We start from the raw sequence: 23,071 nt of genomic DNA, 5'->3' as shown, positions 1-23,071 counted from the left end.
CTTCATGATCCATGGAAGAGTCTCTGTTCCTTGGCAGGACATTTAAAGTTCTCTCTAGCTTTGAAATCACAACCTCCACACCTTCCTGGCTAAACCTGAATGAGCAAGAGTTTCTAAAATATGGCCCTCACTTCTTATCATTGCCTCTTCTGCCTAGGAATCTCATATCTCCCATTGTCCACCTCACTGATCAAAATCCTAAACAAGGAACTATCACTCTCATTGAAGTGTCCTGCTAGAAATAAGCTTGCCAGGCCGGGCGCGGTGGCTCAAGCCTGTAATCCCAGCACTTTGGGAGGCCGAGACGGGCGGATCACGAGGTCAGGAGATCGAGACCATACTGGCTAACATGGTGAAACCCCGTCTCTACTAAAAATACAAAAAACTAGCCGGGCGACGTGGCGGGCGCCTGTAGTCCCAGCTACTCGGGAGGCTGAGGCAGGAGAATGGCGTGAACCCGGGAGGCGGAGCTTGCAGTGAGCTGAGATCCGGCCACTGCACTCCAGCCTGGGCAGCAGAGCGAGACTCCGTCTCAAAATAAAAAAAAAAAAAAAAGAAATAAGCTTGCCTTTCATCAAGCTCTCTATGATAATCTTGGGCAAGATATTTAGCCTTACTAGGCCCCAAGGGTGAAATGAGATCATGCTATAAAGAGCCTGGCAGGCTGGGCGTGGTGGCTCACGCCTGTAATCCCAGCACTTTGGGAGGCTGAGGTGGGGGGATCACCTGAGGTCAGGAGTTTGACACCAGCCTGGTCAACGTGGAGGAACCCCGTCTCTACTAAAAATACAAAAATTAGCCGGGCATGGTGGCAGGTGCCTATAATCCCAGCTACTTAGGAGGTTGAGGCAGGAGAATTGCTTGAACCCAGGGAGGCGGTGGTTGCAGTGAGCCAAGATCATGCCATTGCACTCCAGTCTGGGTGACAAGAGCAAAACTCCACCTCAAAAAATAAAAAAATTTAAAAAAAAGAGAGGCTGGCAGAGTAATCTGGTAGGTGTAATTGGTAGCACCAGTGGTGGTAGCAGCTACTTGTGGGACACAAAGATCTGCTCGAGAGAGATGTTGGGGATAATCTGGAGAACAAAGAAGGACAGTACTTAACACTTAGTAAGTGCTCAATAAATGTTAGCATAATAAAAATACTATTATGACACTTATTTCATTCTACCTTACATAGTATTTATTTGTAAAGAATTTTGTTTCTAAATTGAAATTTTGGAGAACAAGTACTCTGTTTTATTTATCTTTGTTTGCTCCATGGTCGCAACACCCTGCCAGGTTCAGAGTAGGCTCTTTATTAAGTATATGAGAGTGGCAAATAGATGTGAACATGAATAGCAACACCAGTCTGGCTGCAGATGCACATACGGGGCCTGGACAGTGGAAGGTTAGGAGGCAGCTGAACAGGACTTCTGGAACTCCTAGGAGTACAATGCGTCAACTAGTGGCCGAGATATTTCAACTTAAATAAGCATCCTAGGACATGTGTAGGGGATAGATGGGGATGCAGAATTAAGCCTCAGTCAATACCAAGATCAGAATAAAAAGGTGAAAGCAGCAGTATCTCCATTAGGACACTTTCTTTTGCACTGTAACTGGATGACAGGTCATATGTTTACAAGGAATAAGACAACACTATTCTGTTTAAACCTAGTATCCCCTATACCCAGGAAATGAAATAAATAGGCCTGATTTATCATACTATGTTTTTATGGTCTATTTTCTCACTTGCCTCCTTACTAGGCTCCGTCCCTAGCAACAGAAAGGTGTTTGACACATACTACAGGCTCATTTTGAATGAGAAATGAGTAGTAGTAACATATTCTTAGCATTTGTAGAGTATAAGTTCTCCATTCTGTTTAGGTACAACGGAAGTAAGCTGAACGCTTCAAGCGTAGCATTTAATAATTTTAACATATCTAAATTTCTAAACTAGTGCTAGAAATGTATCTACAAGAACAAGATCATTTTTAATGATAACAACAGACTTGAAATATATCATTTAAGTATGAGAAGCCATATTAGCATGCTACCAACATCTGGTCATAGGACAAAGAATTGAAGGATCGATAAAAAATTATGGTGAATAAAAATGTTTCTTAATTTACAGATCTAGATTTTCTAAGCCATTAAATTTAACCATATGGTATAATTTTAACGTTCCATATCCAATGCAACAATCATTCAAGCAGCTCCTATAAATCTCAGGGTCTCATAAAAGGCAAAAGGCCCAAGAGTGCTCAGAAACACATTTCTTGAGAAAATTCACAAAGGTTTACCTGGAGTCTAAAAATTTAAATCTAAGGTATTGGTACTGAACTCTGCAAACAGTTGAACTAAGGGAGTAAGATTTCTAAGGGATAGAAGCATAAAATGTTAATCCAATGCTCTGTTTTAATTTTTCATAGAGAAATTGGTTCTTTCTTTCTTGTACTAATTGTAACATTGTTTTAGAAAAAAACATATGATAAAAACATACATACTATATTTTAGGACTGGAAATGTTAAATGTGTAAAAAAGTGGATAAAGGAATCTGAAATACGCAATAGCTATTTCCAATAGTTGCATTAAAAAAAACTTTAAAAATTGACATAACTCATATTTCATATGATAGAGCAAGTCGTTAAATAAATGGCAATTCTAGAATCAAAAATTGATGTAAAGTTATTTGGACATATAGGCACAAGGGTGCAGGAGCAAAAAGAGGTAGAAATAATTTAAAGTTCTGAAGCCACAGGCCAAATGGTGTTTCTTAGTCTTGCCCACTTTGGGAATTTTTTTTTAAGATGCCTATTTCAAGGACACTTATAGCTCTTATTTTTTAAATACCAGACCAGCTTCGTAATTAAGAAATCAATTACTAGTGAAGTCTTAATTAGGAAGTCTTTTTTTAAGCTCTCAGGCAGGGGAACAGGAAAGAGGAAAGGAGTGAATCACTCATTCCAATTGTCATGAAAATCAACTAATCTCTTAAATATGTAAGTATATATAAGGGGATTTCAAAAAGTTCATGGAAATATCTATTATGAAAAAAACTATGCATGGATTTCAAAAATTTTGCAGCAAAATAAACTCTTACTAACTTGTACTAAATTTCTGCACCAAAACAAACTCATACTAACAGGATCCAGTGTGAGGCACTAAAATTAAAACATCAATTTGAAGAGAGCCCCTATCAGAGCAATATGAATTCTGCTAAGAGTGAAGGCAGAACAGACATCAAATTTTTGGCGATACGTAGGTAGAAGAATGGCAAAATCACGGATGTATAATGAAAAGTTTATGGGAACAATGCCACAAAGACATCAGCAGTTTACAAATGGATAACTCATCTTAAGGAGGGATGAGACAATGTTGAAAATGAAGCCTGCTGCAGACTACCTACACAAATTTGCAAGGAGAAAAAATTCATCTCGTTCATGCTATAACTGAGAAGACCAAAGATTAACAGTAGAAACAACAGCCAACACCACAGACATGTCAATTTGTTTAGCTTATACAATTCTGACTAAAAAATTAAAGTTGAGCAACCTTTCCATTCTATGGTTGCCAAATTCATTGTATTCAGATCAGCTGCAGATAAGAGCAGAGCTGTCAATAAAAATTTTATATAAATGGTATCAAGATCCTGAAGCATTTCTTCAAAAATGTGTAAGAGGAGATGAAACCTGGCTTTACCAGTACAATCCTGAAGACAAAGCACAATCAGAGCAATCGCTACTGAGAGGTGGAAGTGGTCCAGTCAAAGCAAAAGCCAGCTCATCAAGAGCAAAGGTCATGGCAATAGTTTCTTGAGATGCTCAAGACATTCTGCTTGTTGACTTTCTGGAGGGCCAAAGAATGGTAACATCCACTTATTATGAAAGTGTTTTGAGAAATTTTGCCAAAGCTTGAGCAGAAAAATGGCCAGGAAAGCTTCCCTGGAGAGTACGACAACAATGCTTCTGCTCATTCTTCTCAACAAACAAGGGCAAGTTTGCAAAATTTCCAATGGGAAATCATTGGGCATCCACTTTACTGCTGATTTGGCTCCTTCTGACTTTTTGTTTTATAATCTTAAAAAATCTGTAAAGGGCACCCATTTTTCTTCAGTTAATAAGGTAAAAAATACACTGCATTGACATGGTTAAATTCCCAGGACGCTTAGTTATTTAGGGATGGACTAAATGGCTGATATCATTGCTTACAAAAGTGTCTTGACCTTAGTAAAACTCTTGGTAAGAAATAAAGGTAGTTTTTAAAATTTTTACCTTTTAATTCTATTTTTCCACAAACCTTTTGGAATCTCCTTGCATATGTGTGTACATATATATGTGTGTATGTGTGTATATATACACATATAGTAAACACACATCCACATATACAGTGAAAAAACTAATCATACTATACCTTTTCTTCTAGCTTTTGTGACAGAAAAAGGATGGCACCGTCGAATGCTTTTGCTTTGTTGGAAAGTTCACTATGACTATAAAGTAAAGCAATTCTCAGCCTTCTAGATGCTAAATCTGGAACATATGTCACATGGTACTGGTATAACTGCCAGTCTTGAGGAAAATCTAAGTTAAAGAGGTTTGTAACCAGTTTCACAGGTATTCCACTGGAACCTGAAGATGACAAACAAAAAATAATTTTTTAATCAGGAAATCACATCATGTTAATATTAATCACTTCATTTAAAAATGTATTTGCATATGCATAGTAGTTGCTGTAAAGCAAGGATTTTTGCACAGTGACACAGGATAAACCCTAAAATTTGCAGCCTAATAACACCTTTGGGAGCTAAAATGGGATCATGCATGAAGCGGGCTTCATAAGAACATAAGAGCTGACACTGACATTCCTGTCCTTATGAGACGAGAAGCATCTGAACTCAACCATTCCAGGTCGCCTTTCAGAGCTTGCCTTCCTGCTCTCATTTTCTGCAATTCAAATCAGCTCAAGTAATTTTTTCAGATGCTGCTCTGAAATCATACTGCTCTCATATTATAAAGAAACAGTCTGGTTCTTACTATGAATATACAACCCCCAATCTCTGGGAAATCCAAATAATCAAAAGTTAATCATATTTCTGAAAATTCTGAAAAAGTTCTATCAGTGGTTAGACCAAACAATCTCAGAGAAGACCCTCAGAGATTAAGGGGAAGGCTGGGGACAGAGGAAGGAACTGTCATTTTTCCGACGTGAAAACAGACAGGGCTTCTGGGCTTCTGTTTTCTGCAGACACATGGAGGCCACGTGTGCTTCTGGGACTTCCAGCCCCCTACAGACATTTTTATTCACATCTTAAAAGTCTATAGGACAAAATCAGAGATGGCCACGACATAGTCAGTTAGCTCAGGATGGTGTAAGTTCCCCGCAGGGCAGAATCCAGGAGGGCACGAAGAAGGTTCTTCTCACTTCCCCTTACACAGAATCATCCAGTTTTGATCTTACAGGAAAGAATGATATAGGGGCTGGGCATGGTGGCTCACACCTCTAATCCCAGCACTTTGGGAGGCTGAGGCGGGTGGATAGCTTGAGGCCAGGAGTTCGAGACCAGCCTGGCCAACCTGGCAAGACCCTGTCTCTACAAAAAATACAAAAATTAACTGGGCATGGTGGTCCACGCCTGTAATTCCAGCTACTCGGGAGGTGGAAGCACAAGAATCGCTTGAACCTGGAAGGCAGAGGCTGCAGTGAACCAAGATCGCACCATTACACTCCAGCCTGGGCAACCGAGTGAGATGCTCTCAAAAAAGAAAGAAAAGAAAAGAATGATATAGAATAGATGCTATTTTGCTTTTCTCATGGAGGAAAGCAACCCAGAGACCCCAAGGTGGTGAGGAATACAAGGTATCAGCTGTGCTTCGGTATTTCCTCAGCTTTGACCTGGGGTATACATCTGGTAGGAGCAAGAAACCTCTGTGCTATTTTAGTTAAATAACAGATCTCTTTTGTTCTCCCAGATCCTGAGGAAATGGCAAAGCAACATATTTTAGCTGCTCATATAACGAGTAGTCAACCTAGACTGTCGGAGCTGGAAAGACCCTTCAAGATCGTCTACACATGATAGTTTTCAAACGGCAGCTGGGTCCCATCAGCGCTGCAGTTACGAAATCAGATGAGGTGAATCGCATGTTTAATGAAAAGACCGGAATAAAACAGAATGGAAGAGATGCACTGTTTCATGAAACTTTTGCTTCACTTGTGTGGAGACAGTGTGTGTATGCTGGATAATAATGTATTTCTTATTTTGGTTTAAAAAGTTTGGAAAACACTGATCCACATCAGTGAGCTTTAACTTTCGTGAGGGGGCCACAACGTCTTTTGAGAATCTAATGAAAACAACAGACCTACTTTCCAGAAAATACTTATACTGACAATTTGCATGAATTTTATGGATGAGCCTGGAATCTGGGTAAAGAATCCAAATAGGTTGTCTTTCTTTTTACAGCTGAAGTCCAGAAAGGTTATTACTTCCCATGTTGGGAAAGAAAAGAAACATCTTTTTAACTCCAACCCCAGTATATGAAGAAAATCTTTTCCAAAAGTGAGATGTCATTTTGGGGAAGATATTATTTCTATTAATAAAAGAGAAAATTAAGGCTAGAAAAACTAAAGCATCTAACAGCGCCTTGGACACAGAAGATGTTCAGTAAATATCTGTTAAGCAAACATACAAACTTATTTATTTTAGACCTAGAATTTGGAATTCCTTAAGCAAGATTTGGTAACATTAAAAAAGTAAGTAACACAAAACTGGGTACCTGTTTTACAATCTCTCACATGTGCCAATTTTTCTCTGGTACAGATACTCAAATCCATAAAGTCCTGTTTGTTTTTCACACCTCTTTCCATGGAGGTACTTCCAGCATCACCAGAAGATATCCCATATTTATCTAAAACATGAAGAGAATATGGTAACAGCTCATATTACATTCTAGTGATACTGTTTACAACTACTATGTCAAAAATGCATTGCAATCCAAACTTGTGGTTTTGGATACAGCTTGCACGTATTGCTGAAACCATTCACGACTATACAGAAGTCTTCAGCCTAAAAATGGAAAATTGTGAAGAAAACACAGAGTGTTTTGTTAAAAATAACAGATCTTGGCCAGATGTGGTGACTCATGCCTGTAGTCCCGGCACTTTAGGAGGTCATGGCGGGTCGATCACTTGAGCTCAGGAGTTAGAGACCAGACTGGGCAACGTGTTGAAACCCTGTCTCTACCAAAAACACAAAAAATCAGCTGGGCATGGTGACATGTGCCTGGGCTGAGGTGGGAGGATCACTTAACCCAACTCCAGAAGGTGGGGGTAGTAGTGAGCCATGGTCACGCCCGCACTCCAGCCTGGGCAACAGGGCAAGACCCTGTCTCACAAAAGCAAAAGCAGATCTTGAGTTAGTTTTTGCTCTTGTAATATTGTAGTTATTGCTCTTGTAATTTCTCTTCTTGGCTAAAGAAAAAGCCCTCCCTCCCCATTCCCTTCTCCATACCTATTTATGGAGGGCAGCTCTCCTGCCCTTAGCTCTTGTGTAACACCCTGAAGGGTTACCGACTAACTTCTGTCCTCAGCAACTTCCGCCCAGAAAGAAGCTGAATCCCTGACATTTCCCAATGAAAAGAGAGAAACTGCCTGGAACATTGCCATCAGTTTTTATTCTAGGTCATTCCCCATAAGAATAAAAGCCAGTGTTTCACCTCAGGGCATATCACTTACTGATAGCTTCTAGAAAATATGAAATTAAAATCTGTTTCCAAATGAGTATTTTCTGTTTAAATTAGTATGGGAGATGCTGACTTTCTGGCATGTTGAAAATAACTTTATAAAAATACAAAATGTTACTGCAAAGTAATATGAATTTCTAGAACTCTACATGACCACTGCCTTTGACGTAGTCACTGTGTGAAACCACCCTACATGGAACTACCACCGGCTCAAATGCTGTCCAACCCCTGCTCAGTGGAGTCTAAGTTTCCCAGGAAAATCACAAAATGTATTTAATGTTTAATTCTATTACCCTCACTAAATTGTCCATATAAGCCATTGCTCTTGGTTTCAAAAGATGTTAGGTGGTTTCTGAAAATTCGAGCTACTATAGTATGGCAGTTACCAGGAGCTGGAGGATGCGGGGAATGGGAGTTATTATTTAATGAGCACAGAGTTTCAATTTTGCAAGGTGAAAAAAGATCTAAAGTTGGATGGTGGTGATGATTGCACGATAATATAAATGAAGTTAATCTCCCAAGACTGCACATTTAAAAGTAATTAAAGTGGTAAATTTTATGTTACATATATTTTAAAATAAATAAAGAAAACTCCAATTTTCCCTCCAAGGATGAAGGATTTTCATCATTCACTGTTCATAACAATGTGTGGCGGATGTGAAAAAACATTCACAAGGATGGAATAATGTTTGAAAATAATGGAAGGCACTGGGCCTGTCAGAGCAGGGCTGCTGTGTTCACAGGCTCATTTGTGTGTTTGGATCACAGGGGTACATACACAGGACTGGAAAATTCCCAGCGAGGAATAGCAGAGTCAGACATGAGATGGGTGAGGGGACTAGACCCTCAGAGCCTGGGAGAACCTAATGCTTAGAGCTTCCATATTTATTAGAAATCAGTTGCTTGGGAAAATAAAAAACACTGTGGTCAGAACAAGAGAGATGGCTAACTGGTTTTTTTTTTTTCCCCTTTTCTTTTCTCTTTTTTTGAGATGGAATTGGAATTTCGCTCTTGTTGCCCAAGCTGGAGCGCAACAGTGCGATCTCGGCTCACTGCAACCTTCACCTCCCAGGTTCAAGCGATTCTCCTCCCTCAACCTCCTGAGCAGCTGGGATTACAGGTGTGTGCCACCACACCCAGCAAATTTTTTGTATTTTTAGTAGAAAAGTAGAAACAGGGTTTCACCTTTAGCCAGGCTGGTCTTGAACTTCTGACCTCAGGTGATCCACCCGCCTTGGCCTTGGCCTCTCAAAGTGCTGGGATTACAGGCCTAAGCCACCACGCCCGGCCTGGCTAACTGGTTTTATTCAGGGTCATGGGCCTTAAGCCCCGGTGCCTCAGAATGTGACCATATTTGGAGACAGGGTCTTTAAATAGGTGATTACGTTAAAGTGAGGTCATTATGGTGGTTCCTAATCCAGTATGACTGATGTCATAAGAAGAGGAATTAGGACATAGAAATGCAAAGGAAAGATCATGTGAACACAAGGAGAAGTCGGCTATGTATAAACCAAGAAGAGGGTCCTCAGAAGAAACCAGCCCTGTCCTACCTGATCTCAGACTTTAAGCATCCAGATTGGTGAGCAAATAAATTTCTGCTGATTAAGCCACCTAGTTGGTACTACTTTGTCAGGGCAGCCCTAGCAGACTAACACATGGGGCATGCCAACTCACAGTGTGTGATTGTGGTGACTTTGCGTTGCATGTTGACAAGTATCCTGAGACCAAATCTGGCTTTGCAGTGAGGAGAGCTACCATTGAATGGTGATGTTGACCACAGGAGGGGAAGAAAGAGAGCAGTGGCTACATGCATACCAGGTTTCTACCATCTTTCCAAGCAATGGCATTGGCATTTATATACCATTCAGACTGTTTTTGCTTTTTAAAAAATTCATATACATTTAAGGCATAAGAGCATAGTTTTGTTACATGGATATATTGCGTAGTGTGAAGTCTGAGCTTTTAGTGTAACCATCATCTGAATAATGTACATTGCAGCCATTAAGTGATTTCTCACTCCCCTCCCACCCTCCCAACCTTCCGAGCCTCCAATGTCTATTATTCCACACACTATGTCAATGTGTACACATTATTAAGCTTCCACTTACAAGTAAGAACATGCAGTATTTGACTTTCTGTTTCTGAGTTATTTCAGTTAAGATAATGGCCGCCGCCCAGGGGCAGTGGCTTATACCTGTAATCCCAGTACTTTGGGAAGCCGAGATGTGCAGATCACCTGAGGTAGGGAGTTCAAGGCCAGCCTGAACAACATGGAGAAACCCCATGTTTCTACTAAAAATACAAAATTAGCCAGGCATGGTAGCATATGCCTGTAATCCCAGCTACTCAGGAGGCTGAGGCAGGGGAATCACTTGAACCCAGGAGGTGGAGGGTGCAGTGAGCCGAGATTGCACCATTGCACTCCAGCCTGGGCAACAAGAGCAAAACTCCAACTCAAAAAAAAAAAAAAACCACCCATGTTGCTGCAAGACATGCTTTCATTCTTTTTATGGCTCAGTAGTATTCTCTTATATATGTAAACCACATTTTCTTTATCTAATGCTTAAGTTGATTTTATATCTTTGCTATTATGAATAGTGCTGCAAGAAACATACAAGTGCAGATAAATTTTGAATATAATGATTTATTTTCCTTTGGGTAGAAATCCAGCAGTGGGGTTGCTGGATCAAATGGTATTCCTATATAACACCATAAAGATTTTTAAAGTATTTTTTCAAAATTCTTCAGTGAATAGAAAAAAACAGAAACTTGTTTCCTAATATCTGTGGAGTCCCATCTACCAAACGGTGTCAGGAAATTCAGCATGTGCTTCTATGTTAGAGTCCCAAAGGCACATGACAAAGGGTATCCTTCAAGGAAAGGAAATCGGGATGTGCAAGAGGTGGACCTACTGCTGTAAGGCTTGGCAGGGCTCCTCTTGCTCCATTCAGGTAGAATGGGACTAAATGAACAGACTGAGTTGCACTTACCGTTCGTTGAAATCCTGCTTGTTCCCAAGAAGCCATTGCTAGAGGATGCTTCATTGTTACTAAGATCAACAGATGTAGGCTAAAATGGCAAAAAAAAAAGGGGGGGGGGGTTGTTCAGATTTATAGTGGTAAGTCACAAATCAAAAGATTATCCTAAGAACAGTGTCAGGTCTTCAGATTACCATGAACTAGGCAAAGAAAATGTTAACAGGTAAAACCCTTGAGAGATGAGAAGAGAGTGCCTATTCCAGAAAAGAGGATAAAGACATACTGTAGTTTTCCTCACTCATCAAACTTTAGTTTTAGTACCAACTGTCGCAAGATATTTATAGGTGGAGGTGTAAGGAAGCAGAGATGAGATTCTTGTGCCCAGGGAGCTCACCAGAGGACATGCGGCACAGATGCACATGGACCTCATGCTTCCATGACCCATGGACATAAAATGAACAGAGGCCCCGGGTCACCAGCTCAGATCATGACTCTGCCTGAATAAACTGGGCCAAAATAGGTCCACAAAAAAGACCAACAGAACAATTAGTATGTTCTCTTTTCATAGTAACTACTGCTCTTTGTTCAAGAAGTTACTCTATCTCGGCCTGCTAAAAAATGAACAAAGTCCAGAGAAGACCGCTTCATGAGAATAAAGGCATAAGGACCACAAACTACTCATTTGAATACTTGCTTCAAATGCTAAGAATATGTAGTTGTATTAATAACATCACTCCAAAGTTGCTTATTGGCAGGTCAATCTAGTTGCTTAAATCCAGCAAGGAGCCTTCTCTATAGTGGTTGCTCAAGAACAGTAGTTTAATCTAAACCACATGTGTGACAGTATTTATTTTTATATACTAATTAGTCAGAAAAACTGCATTAGATTATACCCCGTGTAATGTTATGAAAGCACATCACTTTTTACCAGGCAATTTAAAACGAAATCATGAAATTAAAACTCAGAAAGAAAAAGAGAATGACATATTTGTCCCCAATCTTCAGTCCTCTTTTTTTTTTTTTTCTTCAGTCCTCTTTACTGGCTAATATACCTACATTAATATCTTACTCAGACAAGATCCCTAGAAGGAAAAAACTGTTAAAAGGAACCTTGGAAAGACTCAAACTTGAGAGAAAAGGTAATACACTACTTCGTAACAGAGAGGAGGAGATACAAGTAGAGGAAGGTGTAGTTCCGGCTAGAGAGAGAGGTAGGAGAAAATGAAACCATGCGCAATAAGCATTTTACGCACCAATGGCGAGGCTTGGGTGTGCCCCACTTCTGTGGCACTGGGGCTGCGGGCGATGCCTCTGGCTTTCACTCGGGCCCTTCCACTCATGTTCCCTGTGAGCCCACAGTGGCCACAAGAGCTGCAATGTCTCAGTTAGGGTATGTTTTGCTTTGGCTACAGACGGCGAGGCTGTGACGGCGAAACTACCTGGAGGCGGTGGATGTCCAGCATCCTCAACCTACGCAGGGGCTGGAAATGCGTCCGAGGCTCGTGCGTGGGTGGAGAAGGCACGCTGGGACGTGGGGATTGGCGCGAGCACGTGGGCCTGTGCGGGACTTCTTTTTTCTTCCCATTACCTCCACCCTACCCCAAAATTTGGCATTATCCCCCTTTTCCATTTTTGCCAATCATATGTGTATTGGGTGGCACCAAACAATAGTTTTTTTTTTTTTTTCAGTTTGTATTTTCTGCTCACCAATGAGGGTAAGTACCTCTTCATACATGTGATACTCTTAGAGTTATCCAGTCTGCAAATTGCCTGTCGCATTTGTTGCCCATTTTTACAGTAGAGTGTCCCATCTTTGTGATTTGGAAGAAAACTTTTTTTTAAAAATTGCAAATATGCAAATATCTACTTCCAATCTATCACTTGTTAATTTTTACTATGAAATGCTTTAACCAAAATCCTAAATTTCGATGTTGCCAAATTCAGCCATTTTAAAATTTGTGCTTTTGGGATCTTTTTAAAAGAAAATTCCACCTGTCCTAAGTTTACAAGGACAAGGACTTTCTATCATATTTTCTTTTTATTAACTTAGTAAGTTTACTGTTCACAGCAAGTATCTTCTATCCTTCAGGAATTTACACTCACACATATGTAAGTATACAATGTGAGTGAGATAGAAGTCCAACTTTATCTCCATATAGTGAGCCATTCTTCCTTGACATCATCTGTTAAATAGCACATACTTTCTCTAATAGTTTGTGAAGCCACCTCCAGCAAATGACAGATTCCCATGTATAAATAGATCTAGTCTGTGCCTTCCATTTCTGCACCAAGACTTTAACACTATGTATCATTATTTCTTTGTATTATTCATAGAATCTGGTGGGATAAGTCTTTGCTCTTTGATCATTTTTTCCAACTGATTTATTTATTCACAAACTTTATTCTTTTTTTTTTTTTTTTTTTTTTTTGAGAAGGAGTCTCGCTCTGTCACCCAGGCTGGAGTGCAGTGGCCTGATCTCAGCTCACTGCAAGCTCCGCCTCCCGGATTCACGCCATTCTCCTGCCTCAGCCTCCCGAGTAGCTGGGACTACAGGCACCGCCACGTCGCCCGGCTAGTTTTTTGTATTTTTAGTAGAGACGGGGTTTCACCGTGTTAGCCAGGATGGTCTCGATCTCTTGACTTCGTGATCCGCCCGTCTCGGCCTCCCAAAGTGCTGGGATTACAGGCTTGAGCCACCGCGCCCGGCCCACAAACTTTATTCTTCCATATACATTTTAAAATAAGTTCGTCAAGTTTCTTTAAATATCTTGCTTAAATTTCAATAGCATTGTATCCAATATATAAATCAATTTAGGAAGAACTTACATTTTTACAATGTTAGATTTCTCCATTTATTAAAGTCCTTTGTATCTTTTAATAGAGTTTAATTTTTTTCATGAAAGTCTCATGTACTGAGTTAACTTTTGAAAATTTCATAGTTCTTATTACAATTGTGAACTATCTCTTCTTGTCATGTTTCATACTTGGTAATTATTAGTGTAGACACGTGATACTGGTTTTTGTAAAGCTGATATTGTTTATCAAGCTTGCTGAATTCCTCAGTTCTTAGAGCTTGTCTTTTGATTTCATTGAATTTGTATGTAATCATATCATCTACAAATAATGATAATTTTGTCTCATCCCTTCTTATTCTTTTTCTTTTTATTTGTTTTTCTTGTCTTATGTTGCTCAGATTTTTCAGTACAATGTTGAAGGTTACTATGGTAGTTGGAATTCTTGTTTTCTTTCTGATTTTAGAGAGACTGAAATGTCTCCATTTTGTTTGATGTTTGCTATAAATATCTAGTTTATAGTCCTTATCATCTTAAGAAAGCTTTCTTCTATTCCTACTTTTCAAAGATTATTTTAATTATAAATGTGCATAGAATTTTATTAAATACTACCCTGGATTTGTTGAAAAGCTTGTGCTGAAGTTATAAGGGCACATGTACAGGCTGTTCATCAGAGTATTCTTTGGAGTGGCAGGTAGTTGCAGGCAGCTTATGTACCCATCAGAAGGGGCAACAGGTAGGTAAAATGTGGTAGACACATGGAGTAGATTACTAGGCTAACATTCAGAAATAATGACCTAAAAATATATTTAGCAGCATGGATAGATAGATCTTAAACACATTGTGTTGAAGAAAGGAAAACCTTAAAAAAAGATTGAGATCTATACAATGATAAGATATTACATTAATTTTTAAAACATTAGGGACACCTGTGTATGGGATATGTTCTAATTTTTTAAGTAAACGTATATATCCAAGAACAGACACAATAGATTAAGTACTTATATAAGGAAATAAAATAGGAATGTGAATGGGGCAGAGAAAGAGAGAGCAAAAGACAGTGCGATATAATATAGAATTTGCACAGACCCATGAGAATCATATAAAATGAATCAAAGAATATGATTAATTCAACTTTCTGTACTTGGGGACTGAAAATTTAATAAATATAATAGCAGATGTTTATTGAATACCTGCAGTATGCCAGGCATTATTGCCCCAGCTTTATACATTAGGAAATTAAAGCTTAGGCAAACTGACTTGCTCAAGGCCCTACATTATATGGCATACCTGGGATCCCAATTCAAGTCTGTCAACCTGTAAAGCTCACATTGTATCCACTCATCTCCTACTCTCCTCCCTCCAAGAAGGTGATCTGCCTTACTTTAGATGCAGCTTTTACTAGAGGAAAAAGTTCAAAGCCTGTGTGTTATGCCCTGTTCTGCCATTCTATTTATTCTCCATCAGAATACCCTTTCACCAGGTTCTCTTGGAACACATTAACCCTGACTGCTGGCAAGTGCAAGAGATAATGATGGTCTCGGGCAGAGATGGCCAGCCTTGGACTTGGTTCAGTGAAACTACTCTAATGAATAATAATAGATTTCTTTGAAAATGAAAGAGTGTGAAAATTGTGAGTGATCATAAACTGCTGTGTTACAAAGGAGGGGCAGATGGAAAACACAATGTGGACAAGGAATCTACTTCTGAAAATCTGTACTTTGTTTCTGAATGTAAGAATAGTCTCTAGCCCATGTTTTCCAAATTTACCACCTCCTGATACCACATTCCTTTTCATGTGACATGCATTGATGTAACATGACAGAGTGACAAGAAAGGCTAAGAATACACGAGACCTTTGAACAGTCAGATCCCTTCGATTTTCCAAATACTAATGTGTTATAAAATCAGAAATATTGATGATTTCTAATCATTATCTGCATTTTTCAACTTTCCTCTATGATTACTATAATAACCGACACAGAAATCAGTCACATTGTGCCTTCCACATAGGCTTTTTAAAATGCACGTGTACTTTCTCTGTGGCGGTGATAGATGCAGGAGGAAGATAAGTGGGGATCCCCAGAGAACCTCTGACTCGTCTGCACACTGGGAGAATGGGGTTGAAGCCGCAGCAAGTTGGAACCAACCACTTGCAATGGGGAGGAGCCTGGGCTCTTCAGTTCCTATGTGAGGCCTGGAATGAATCTGTGAGGTCGGGGCCTCTCGATTTGCTGAAAGTTTTTTTTCCTTCTCGCCCAATAAACTATTTCCTCACCCTTCAATGTATTTGCATGCCTAACTGGTCATGCAAATGTGACAAGAACTCGGTTTTAGCTGAACTAAGGAGCAAAGTTCTCCATCAGTAAGGAGGCGGTATGCTAAGATTCCAGGTATGCATGGCTTTAAAGTCAGGCAGACCAGAGTTTGTATCCCAACTCCATTGCTTACTAGCTTTCTCACCCAAGGAAATTTACATAATCTCATTTAGCCTCAGTTTCTTTGATTATAAAGTGAGGATAGTGACACTAGGATTCCTCAGCCTCAGCAGTATTCACATTTTGGGCTGGAAAATTCTCTGCTGTGGAAGGCTGTCCTATGCCTTGCAGAATGTTTAGCAGTGTCTCTCGCCTCAACTCACTAGATGGGAATAGCACTCCCTCTAATTGTAACAGCCAAAAATGTCTCTAGACATGGCTCACTGTACCCCGAAGGGCAAGTCACTCCTGGTTGAGAATCGCTGAGATGTGTCTACCCCAAGAATTGTTTTGAGGATTAAATGAGATAATAATAATGATGTTTGTATAGCATTTGCCACACAATAAGAATTGCGTTATTTATTATTATTATCGTGTGTGGTGAACAAATTTTATAAAAATGAGTTCAATACAATTTTTGCAGTGTCATACTTTCAAACTTGTGTCAGATCACTCCATGTGCATGTATTGCACATGGATCCTGCTAGTCATAGGTGCCTCTTGTCTCATGCCACCCTTCCTTCACATTTTGCTCAGTCCACCTTTCAACTCCAGCCATTGCTATGGCAATCAGCTGCACACAGTGTAACCTGATAGCATCACACCTCAACTGAATCCCATATCTCTCAGTTCTTTCCAGGGCTTCTCTGCTACAGCAGGACACCCACTCAGCTATACTAACACAGAAGCAAACTTCAAGTTAACACCTTCATGGGGCAACCTTTGGCCAAAAGGGGTGGGAGAATGTGGATAAATCCTCCCTCTTCCATCCACTGGGCAATTGTGCGGTGCATTCTTTGGCCTCACAGAGGGTCCCCAGTAGGGTCAAGTACCAGATGCCACAGAAGTGATGAGTTTGATAATGCATCCTTGGGTTGAATTTTCACCCTCCCTTATTTCACTCTTCCCAGGCCCTCTCGCCTGTTCCTTGCAGTCACTTACCAAAATAAACCACCCACTTGCAAGCCCTTATCTCAGGTTTATTTGGGAGGAAACTGAAGCTAACATAGTTCAGTTATGAGACTGAATACTATATATGAGAATATAGTATTCATTCTAAAACAGATTCCATGCCTGCTGTGGAATACTGTAAATGGTAATGGTTCCAAGCATTAGTATCTAAATGTCCAAGCATTCGTGTCTAAATTTTATCAATGAGAAGTTCACAGTTCAAAGACTTGCCTAACCTCATCCTGCAAGTCAGCTGTAAAAATTAGTTTTTCAGTTATTCAGTCTCATCTGGGGCTGTAACTTAATTTTTTAAATGATTTTTTATTAGGTAGATCATGTACAAGTATAGGCCTGTTCACATCAGCTAATTTATTTGACAATGCCCATGGTTCCTGCTAACACAGAATTAATTCCTCAGGCACAGGTGTAGGTGGTTGAACATCTGTAGAATTAGTGCATCAATGTGTTACCTTCATTCGGCCTTCTTTTAATAATACTGGATTAATTTTGAACTGTTTCATTCTTTTAACTTTTTATTTTGAAATATATTTATAGAAAAGTTGCAAGGATAACTCAAAGAATGCCCATAAACCTTTTACCAAGATTCACCAATTAACATTTTGCTATATTTGCCTTATTATTTTTTCTTTGTATGTGTGTATGTGTGTATATACATACATTTTTTTTTTTTCTGGTCCATTTTGCAAAGAAGTTGACATCATGACCTTTGACTCTTAAATAGTTTAGTGTGCACAGCAGGTCTTTGAATAATGTCGCTTCGTTCAATGTCATTTCCTTATAATGTTGATGGAAAAAAATCTATTTTCAGCCACGGCCCCTGGAGTGTGCATATTCTTCCCATGTCTACATGAGTTTTATCTGGGTACTCCAGTTGCCTCCCACATCCCAAAGCTGTGCGTGTTAGGTTCATTGGCATGTCTACAAGGTCCAAGTCTAAGTGAATGTTGGTGTGGATGTGAGTGTTCCCTGCAATGGAATGGAGTCTTGTTCAGGAAGGGTTCCTCCTTGCACCCTGAGCTGCTGGTATAGGTTCCAGCCACCCATGACCCTAAACTGGAAAATGTGGGTAAATAATTATCTTACTTGTTTTTATTAATCTTTCTTAAATGTATGTATAGCTCACATTTCTTTTTTTTTTTTTTTTTTTTTTTTGAGACGGAGTCTCGCTCTGTCGCCCAGGCTGGAGTGCCGTGGCCGGATCTCAGCTCACTGCAAGCTCTGCCTCCCGGGTTCACGCCATTCTCCTGCCTCAGCCTCCCGAGCAGCTGGGACTACAGGCACCCGCCACCTCGCCCGGCTAGTTTTTTGTATTTTTTAGTAGAGACGGGGTTTCACCGTGTTAGCCAGGATGGTCTCGATCTCCTGACCTCGTGATCCGCCCGTCTCGGCCTCCCAAAGTGCTGGGATTACAGGCTTGAGCCACCGCGCCCGGCCTAGCTCACATTTCAATGTTTAATATTAGAAGTGTTTTGAGCCTATGTTTAGAAGTTTGGTGATATCTTTGTGACCAGAAGTAAGCCGTAGGAACTTCACTCTTGTTTACATTAATCAGCCTACGGTAAAATTGCTTCCATAATACATTGTTTGGCTTAAAGTCGAAGTTTCCAAGAATCTACTGACAACGTTGAGGACTTACTGTATTTGTTGAGAGTAAGAATATTTTTTCATTCCCTTATACAACCACAGTACAATCATCTAAATCGGGAGATTTAAAATGGGTAAATACTACTGATTAAACTATAGTCCATAGTTAAATTTTGCTAAGTGTCCTCAAAAAAGCAATTTTTTTTTTTCTGGCCCAGAATATGGTTAGGTCAGAATAATGCATTGCCTTTAGTTGTCATGCTTTTTCACTCTTCTTGAATCTGTAACATGAACAGTCTTGCTTTCTTTTTTAAAACAAATTGTGAGAAATATATTATCGACATGTTCAGAGAAAGAAAAATTCACATTAAGCATTAGACGCTAAACTGCTTAAACATTGTAATGGTAATCTTTCCAAAATGCTTCATCTGCTTCCTTGTCCCATTTTGCTACAGAAAGAATTTATTTCTATACGTACAAGATAAAATAGGAGGAAATGGTTACAAGACAGAGCTTTTCTATTCCCTAGTTCTTCCCCTAGTTTCCTCTCCATTAAGTTTGCACTTCCTCACACAAGTACTCTTTGCCTAAGAAAATCCATCCACCTCCAACAGGAATTCCCATTACAATGACCCAGTGGTGTCATTTTGACCTTCCTCAGCCCTAAGCACTTTCCTTTGTGAGCTCTTTCTTCCATTACAGGAAAAAATTCTCTCTCTCTCTCTCTTTTTTTTTTTTTTTTTTAATAGATGGAGTCTCACTCTTGCTGCCCAGGCTGGAGTGCAGTGGCATGATCTTGGCTCACTGCAACCTCTGCCTCCTGGGTTCAAGCGATTCTCCTGCCTCAGCCTCCCAAGTAGCTGGGACTACAGGCGTGTGCCACCATACCCAGCTAATTTTTGTATTTTTAGTAGAGACGAGGTTTCACCATGTTTGCCAGGATAGTCTCAAACTCCTGACCTCAGGTGATCCGCCCACCTCGGCATCCCAAAGTGCTGGGATTACAGGCATAAGTCAGCATGCCTGGCCAAATTTTTTCTCTTTCGATTTTAAAAGAAATTAAAACATTTTCATGGGCCCCCAAAAGCACTGTGGGCCCTATGCCCTAGCTTATGGTGCCCAACAGATAACAATGGTCTTGCCCTCACCCCCATATGCATTCTGCAAACTAAGTGATTAGATGTTGAGGCACACTCAGTGAATGCAGCAATCAGGTCAGGGATGGCCACTGGCTCCCAGGCCCTACAGAAGCGTGCAGAAGGTGGGGTGAGGGAGGATCCCTGGCCCTCTAATGTCAATGGCCAGGGTAGACCTGGGTCCTTTGCAGTAGTCCCTTCTGTGTGAGCTGCAGGCATGTCCACTTACTCTGTTTAATTATGGAATCTGTTAGAGCAGTGCATGCATCTCTCCCAAGGACAGGTAACATATAGAGGTGGATAGGGAGCAGGACCGCCTACACTCATACTGGGAAAGGAAATATTTCCCCAATTAGCAAAGCTCTTCCGTCTTTCCCCCAAGTCAGTACTTACCCCTTTATTGTGCGGAGTCGTATTTGGTGTCTTTCCAGCTCCAGCTTGGGGCCTACCAGGATAAACAAAGAAGTTAGATTCTCTCAACATTGGCTGCCTTATTTTGTTACCCCAAGAAAGGGCTCCCAATTTATGACTCAGTTAAAACTTTTGGTTTTCTCAGCGCTGGGTGATTGGAATGGAGGGGTATCTTTCATTAGCAACTCTGTAAATAAGGGAGCATTACCAAGAGTAACAAACAGGCCAAAGATCTACAAAGTTCAGAGTTGTTGACCTCAGTCTGAAAAATTGGGACAGTAAGCCTTCTGTTAACCACTGAACTCAACCCCACTAATTTCCTTACTGAACTCATACCTCAAATAACAATGACCCCAGTCCGCACTATTGTCAGACTTCATGGCCAGTCAAGTCTTCCCACATGGAATATGAAAGCTGAGATTTCTTGAGATAATAAAATTCCAATTTGGTAACATCCTAATTGGTTTAGACCCTGTTTAGGCCTAATACTATGGTAATATTCACTAGGCAAAGAGAAGGGGACATTGGGGCTTAGTCATTGAGGGGGGAATTTCCTGAGTTGGCAGGTGAGGGGAGTCATGAGTGACTCAGCTCCAACAGGACTGCTCTATTCTAATCTGTTTCATATATTGGGATTCTACATAAAATTTTGTTTGATAATTAGATTCTGCTCTTTTAAAAAAGAAGTTTGAAAGCCACCAATGTAGTCTTTTTTCTTACTTTTATTCCAGAAACTACCTAAGCAATCCTAAACAGAAGCTTAAATATTTAGAATGTTGATCTTTCATCCACCTAATCTCAAGGTGGTTCACAGGGAAAACCAGTAGCCTTGGAGTCCAAGACATGTAGAATCAGCCTTAGCTGTGCAGTGAGGAGCTGTGTGATATGAAGTGAGTAGCTCTGCCTCTCAGTTGTCTATAACAAGAGGATTATAAAACTTAGCTCAACAGGGGGTGTTGTGAGTGTAAAATGGGATAATGTATGTAGGGAAGTACTCAACGTAGATAGCCATATTGCAGCTTCAGTAGAGTTCACCTTCTCTGAGCTGCCCTCTTCCTACTTAGGTCAATCTCATGTACTCTCCCTGTTAAAGGAACTTCTTTCCTACCTCATGATACAAAACTCACTTTCTTTTATTTGGGCCCCAGCAAAGATAAAAGCTGCTGTTACCAGAAAGGGATACCAATCCAGACCCCAAGAGAGTGTTCTTGGATCTCGCACAAGAAAGAATTCGTGGCAATTCCATAAAGTAAAATGAAAGCAAGTTTATTAAGAAAATAAAGGAATAAAAAAATGGCCACTTCATAGGCAGAGCAGCAGCATGGGCTGCTGGTTGCCCTTTTTTATGGCTTTTTCTTGATTATATGCTAAACAAGGGGTAGATTATTCATGCTTCCCCTTTTTAGACCATAAGGGTAACTTCCTGATGTTGCCTCCGCATTTGTGAACTGTCATAGTGCTAATGGGAGTGTAGCAGTGAGGACAACGTGAGGTCACTCTCATCACCATCTTGGTCTTGGTGGGTTTTAGCCAGCTTCTTTACTGCAACTTGTTTTATCAGCAAGGTCTTTATGACCTATATCTTGTGCTGACCTCCTAACTTATCCTGTGACTTAGAATACCTAACTTACTGGGAATGCAGCACAGCAGGTCTCAGGCTTGCTTTACCCAGCCCCATTCAAGATGTTGTTGCTCTGGTTCAAACGGACAATGTTGCATATCATTCTGAACAATGAGTCCTCATATGCTATAGAAAATTATTTAGTTAGTTACTTGTTTATTTTCTCTTTCCTTCAGAAGGTTCCACCACGAGGACTTGAGCCTTGCCTGAGTGTTCACTGTTTTATCCCCAGCAACTAGAACAGTGCCAAGCAACTTGGCAAAATATTTGTTGAATGATTAAAGATGCTTGAAGACCATGAGAAAATTCCCCTAGCTTTTTCTTCTCATCACTTCACGTTTCCATAAAGAACCTTTATTCCAGCTCCTTAATCATGTTTCTCAAATGACTGAACAACTTTGGCAATTAAGAAAGCAGAAGACTACTTAAAGTACGACAAAATTGTTTACTCTCACACATTATGATACATAGAAATAAGTTGAATCTTTCTTCCTTAATTCAACTTGTTTACTGTCTAGGGTCTAGGCACCAGACTGTTATACTTAACAAATAAAGTGAGATATTATATTCATAATATCAAGAGAATGCAAGTGGAATTTAAAGCAGAATGACGGGATTGCCAAAGTTGATGTCTAAATAATTGTGGTTAATGGTATATGCTACATGCTTATAGAATTACTAGATAATAAAGGACATTGACAAATCTTTAAAGAAGAAACCTAGTAGAGTACATCTAATTTCCCAAAATGCTATATAACACTTTAGATTATTTTAGTATAAAACAATGAAAAATAAGTTTAAGACTTTATTAGTCATGCTAGATGAATGCTGGCAAAATAAAGTGCTTTCAAACAGAGCAAGGAAGATGTAATGAGTAAGACATTCATTTCTTTTGGCTTCAAAAGGAGTTTGTTAAGATTCATGGAAAGCATAAATATAATGTAGAAAAGTATAAAAAGAAGAAACATTTTAAATGGCATTTGAATTACTAAGAATTTTATGTTTAATTATGTATGGGGCATGATAAATAGATACTCACTTAAAACTTCAGAAAATACTGCCATCCAAGGGTTTATTGTGCTCTGAAAACTCAAATAGATACATAGCCCAGTGGAAATCCAGGAGAACTTTGTAGTCCATCTCTCTGATTTGCTTTACAGAGTGAGAATCAGAAAGCAAAGTTATCTGTGCTACTATGAGTTAATCACCTTTACATCACACCAGCCCTTTTCAATAAATGAATAATATTATTTCATGCCAAGATTTCTGCCTGTCATTTGTGTGGGGTAATCTAGTCTAACCTTCCTAACCTCCCTAATGTGCTGTCTTGACATCTAGGATAGCACCACACAAAGCTATTGGCACATTGGCCAGTTCAGTCTC

General features: G+C 39.8%; 1 protein-coding gene across 2 annotated transcripts in view; it reads right to left on the bottom strand.

The window, feature by feature from the left end:
• PIWIL4 (piwi like RNA-mediated gene silencing 4) overlaps positions 1 to 14,861 on the bottom strand; it is a 53,385-nt gene extending 38,524 nt beyond the window's left edge. Inside the window, exons 1-4 of one of the 2 annotated variants that reach the window (XM_033207050.1) lie at positions 14,778 to 14,861; positions 10,707 to 10,785; positions 6,751 to 6,882; positions 4,394 to 4,608 (exon numbers count right to left, since the gene is read on the bottom strand). In XM_033207050.1, the coding sequence (XP_033062941.1) occupies positions 4,394 to 4,608; positions 6,751 to 6,841 (306 nt within the window). In that variant the 5' untranslated portion in view covers positions 6,842 to 6,882; positions 10,707 to 10,785; positions 14,778 to 14,861. Of the gene's footprint in view, positions 1 to 4,393; positions 4,609 to 6,750; positions 6,883 to 10,706; positions 10,786 to 11,947; positions 12,035 to 14,777 lie in introns of those variants that run through there. The other variant, XM_033207051.1, reaches the window with a different exon arrangement.
• Positions 14,862 to 23,071: the final 8,210 nt, after the last annotated feature.

Source organism: Trachypithecus francoisi, unplaced genomic scaffold, assembly GCF_009764315.1.
Source record: "Trachypithecus francoisi isolate TF-2019V2 unplaced genomic scaffold, Tfra_2.0 Lachesis_group8, whole genome shotgun sequence".
NCBI lineage: Eukaryota > Metazoa > Chordata > Mammalia > Primates > Cercopithecidae > Trachypithecus > Trachypithecus francoisi.
This window is presented reverse-complemented; position numbering and strand designations above follow the sequence as displayed.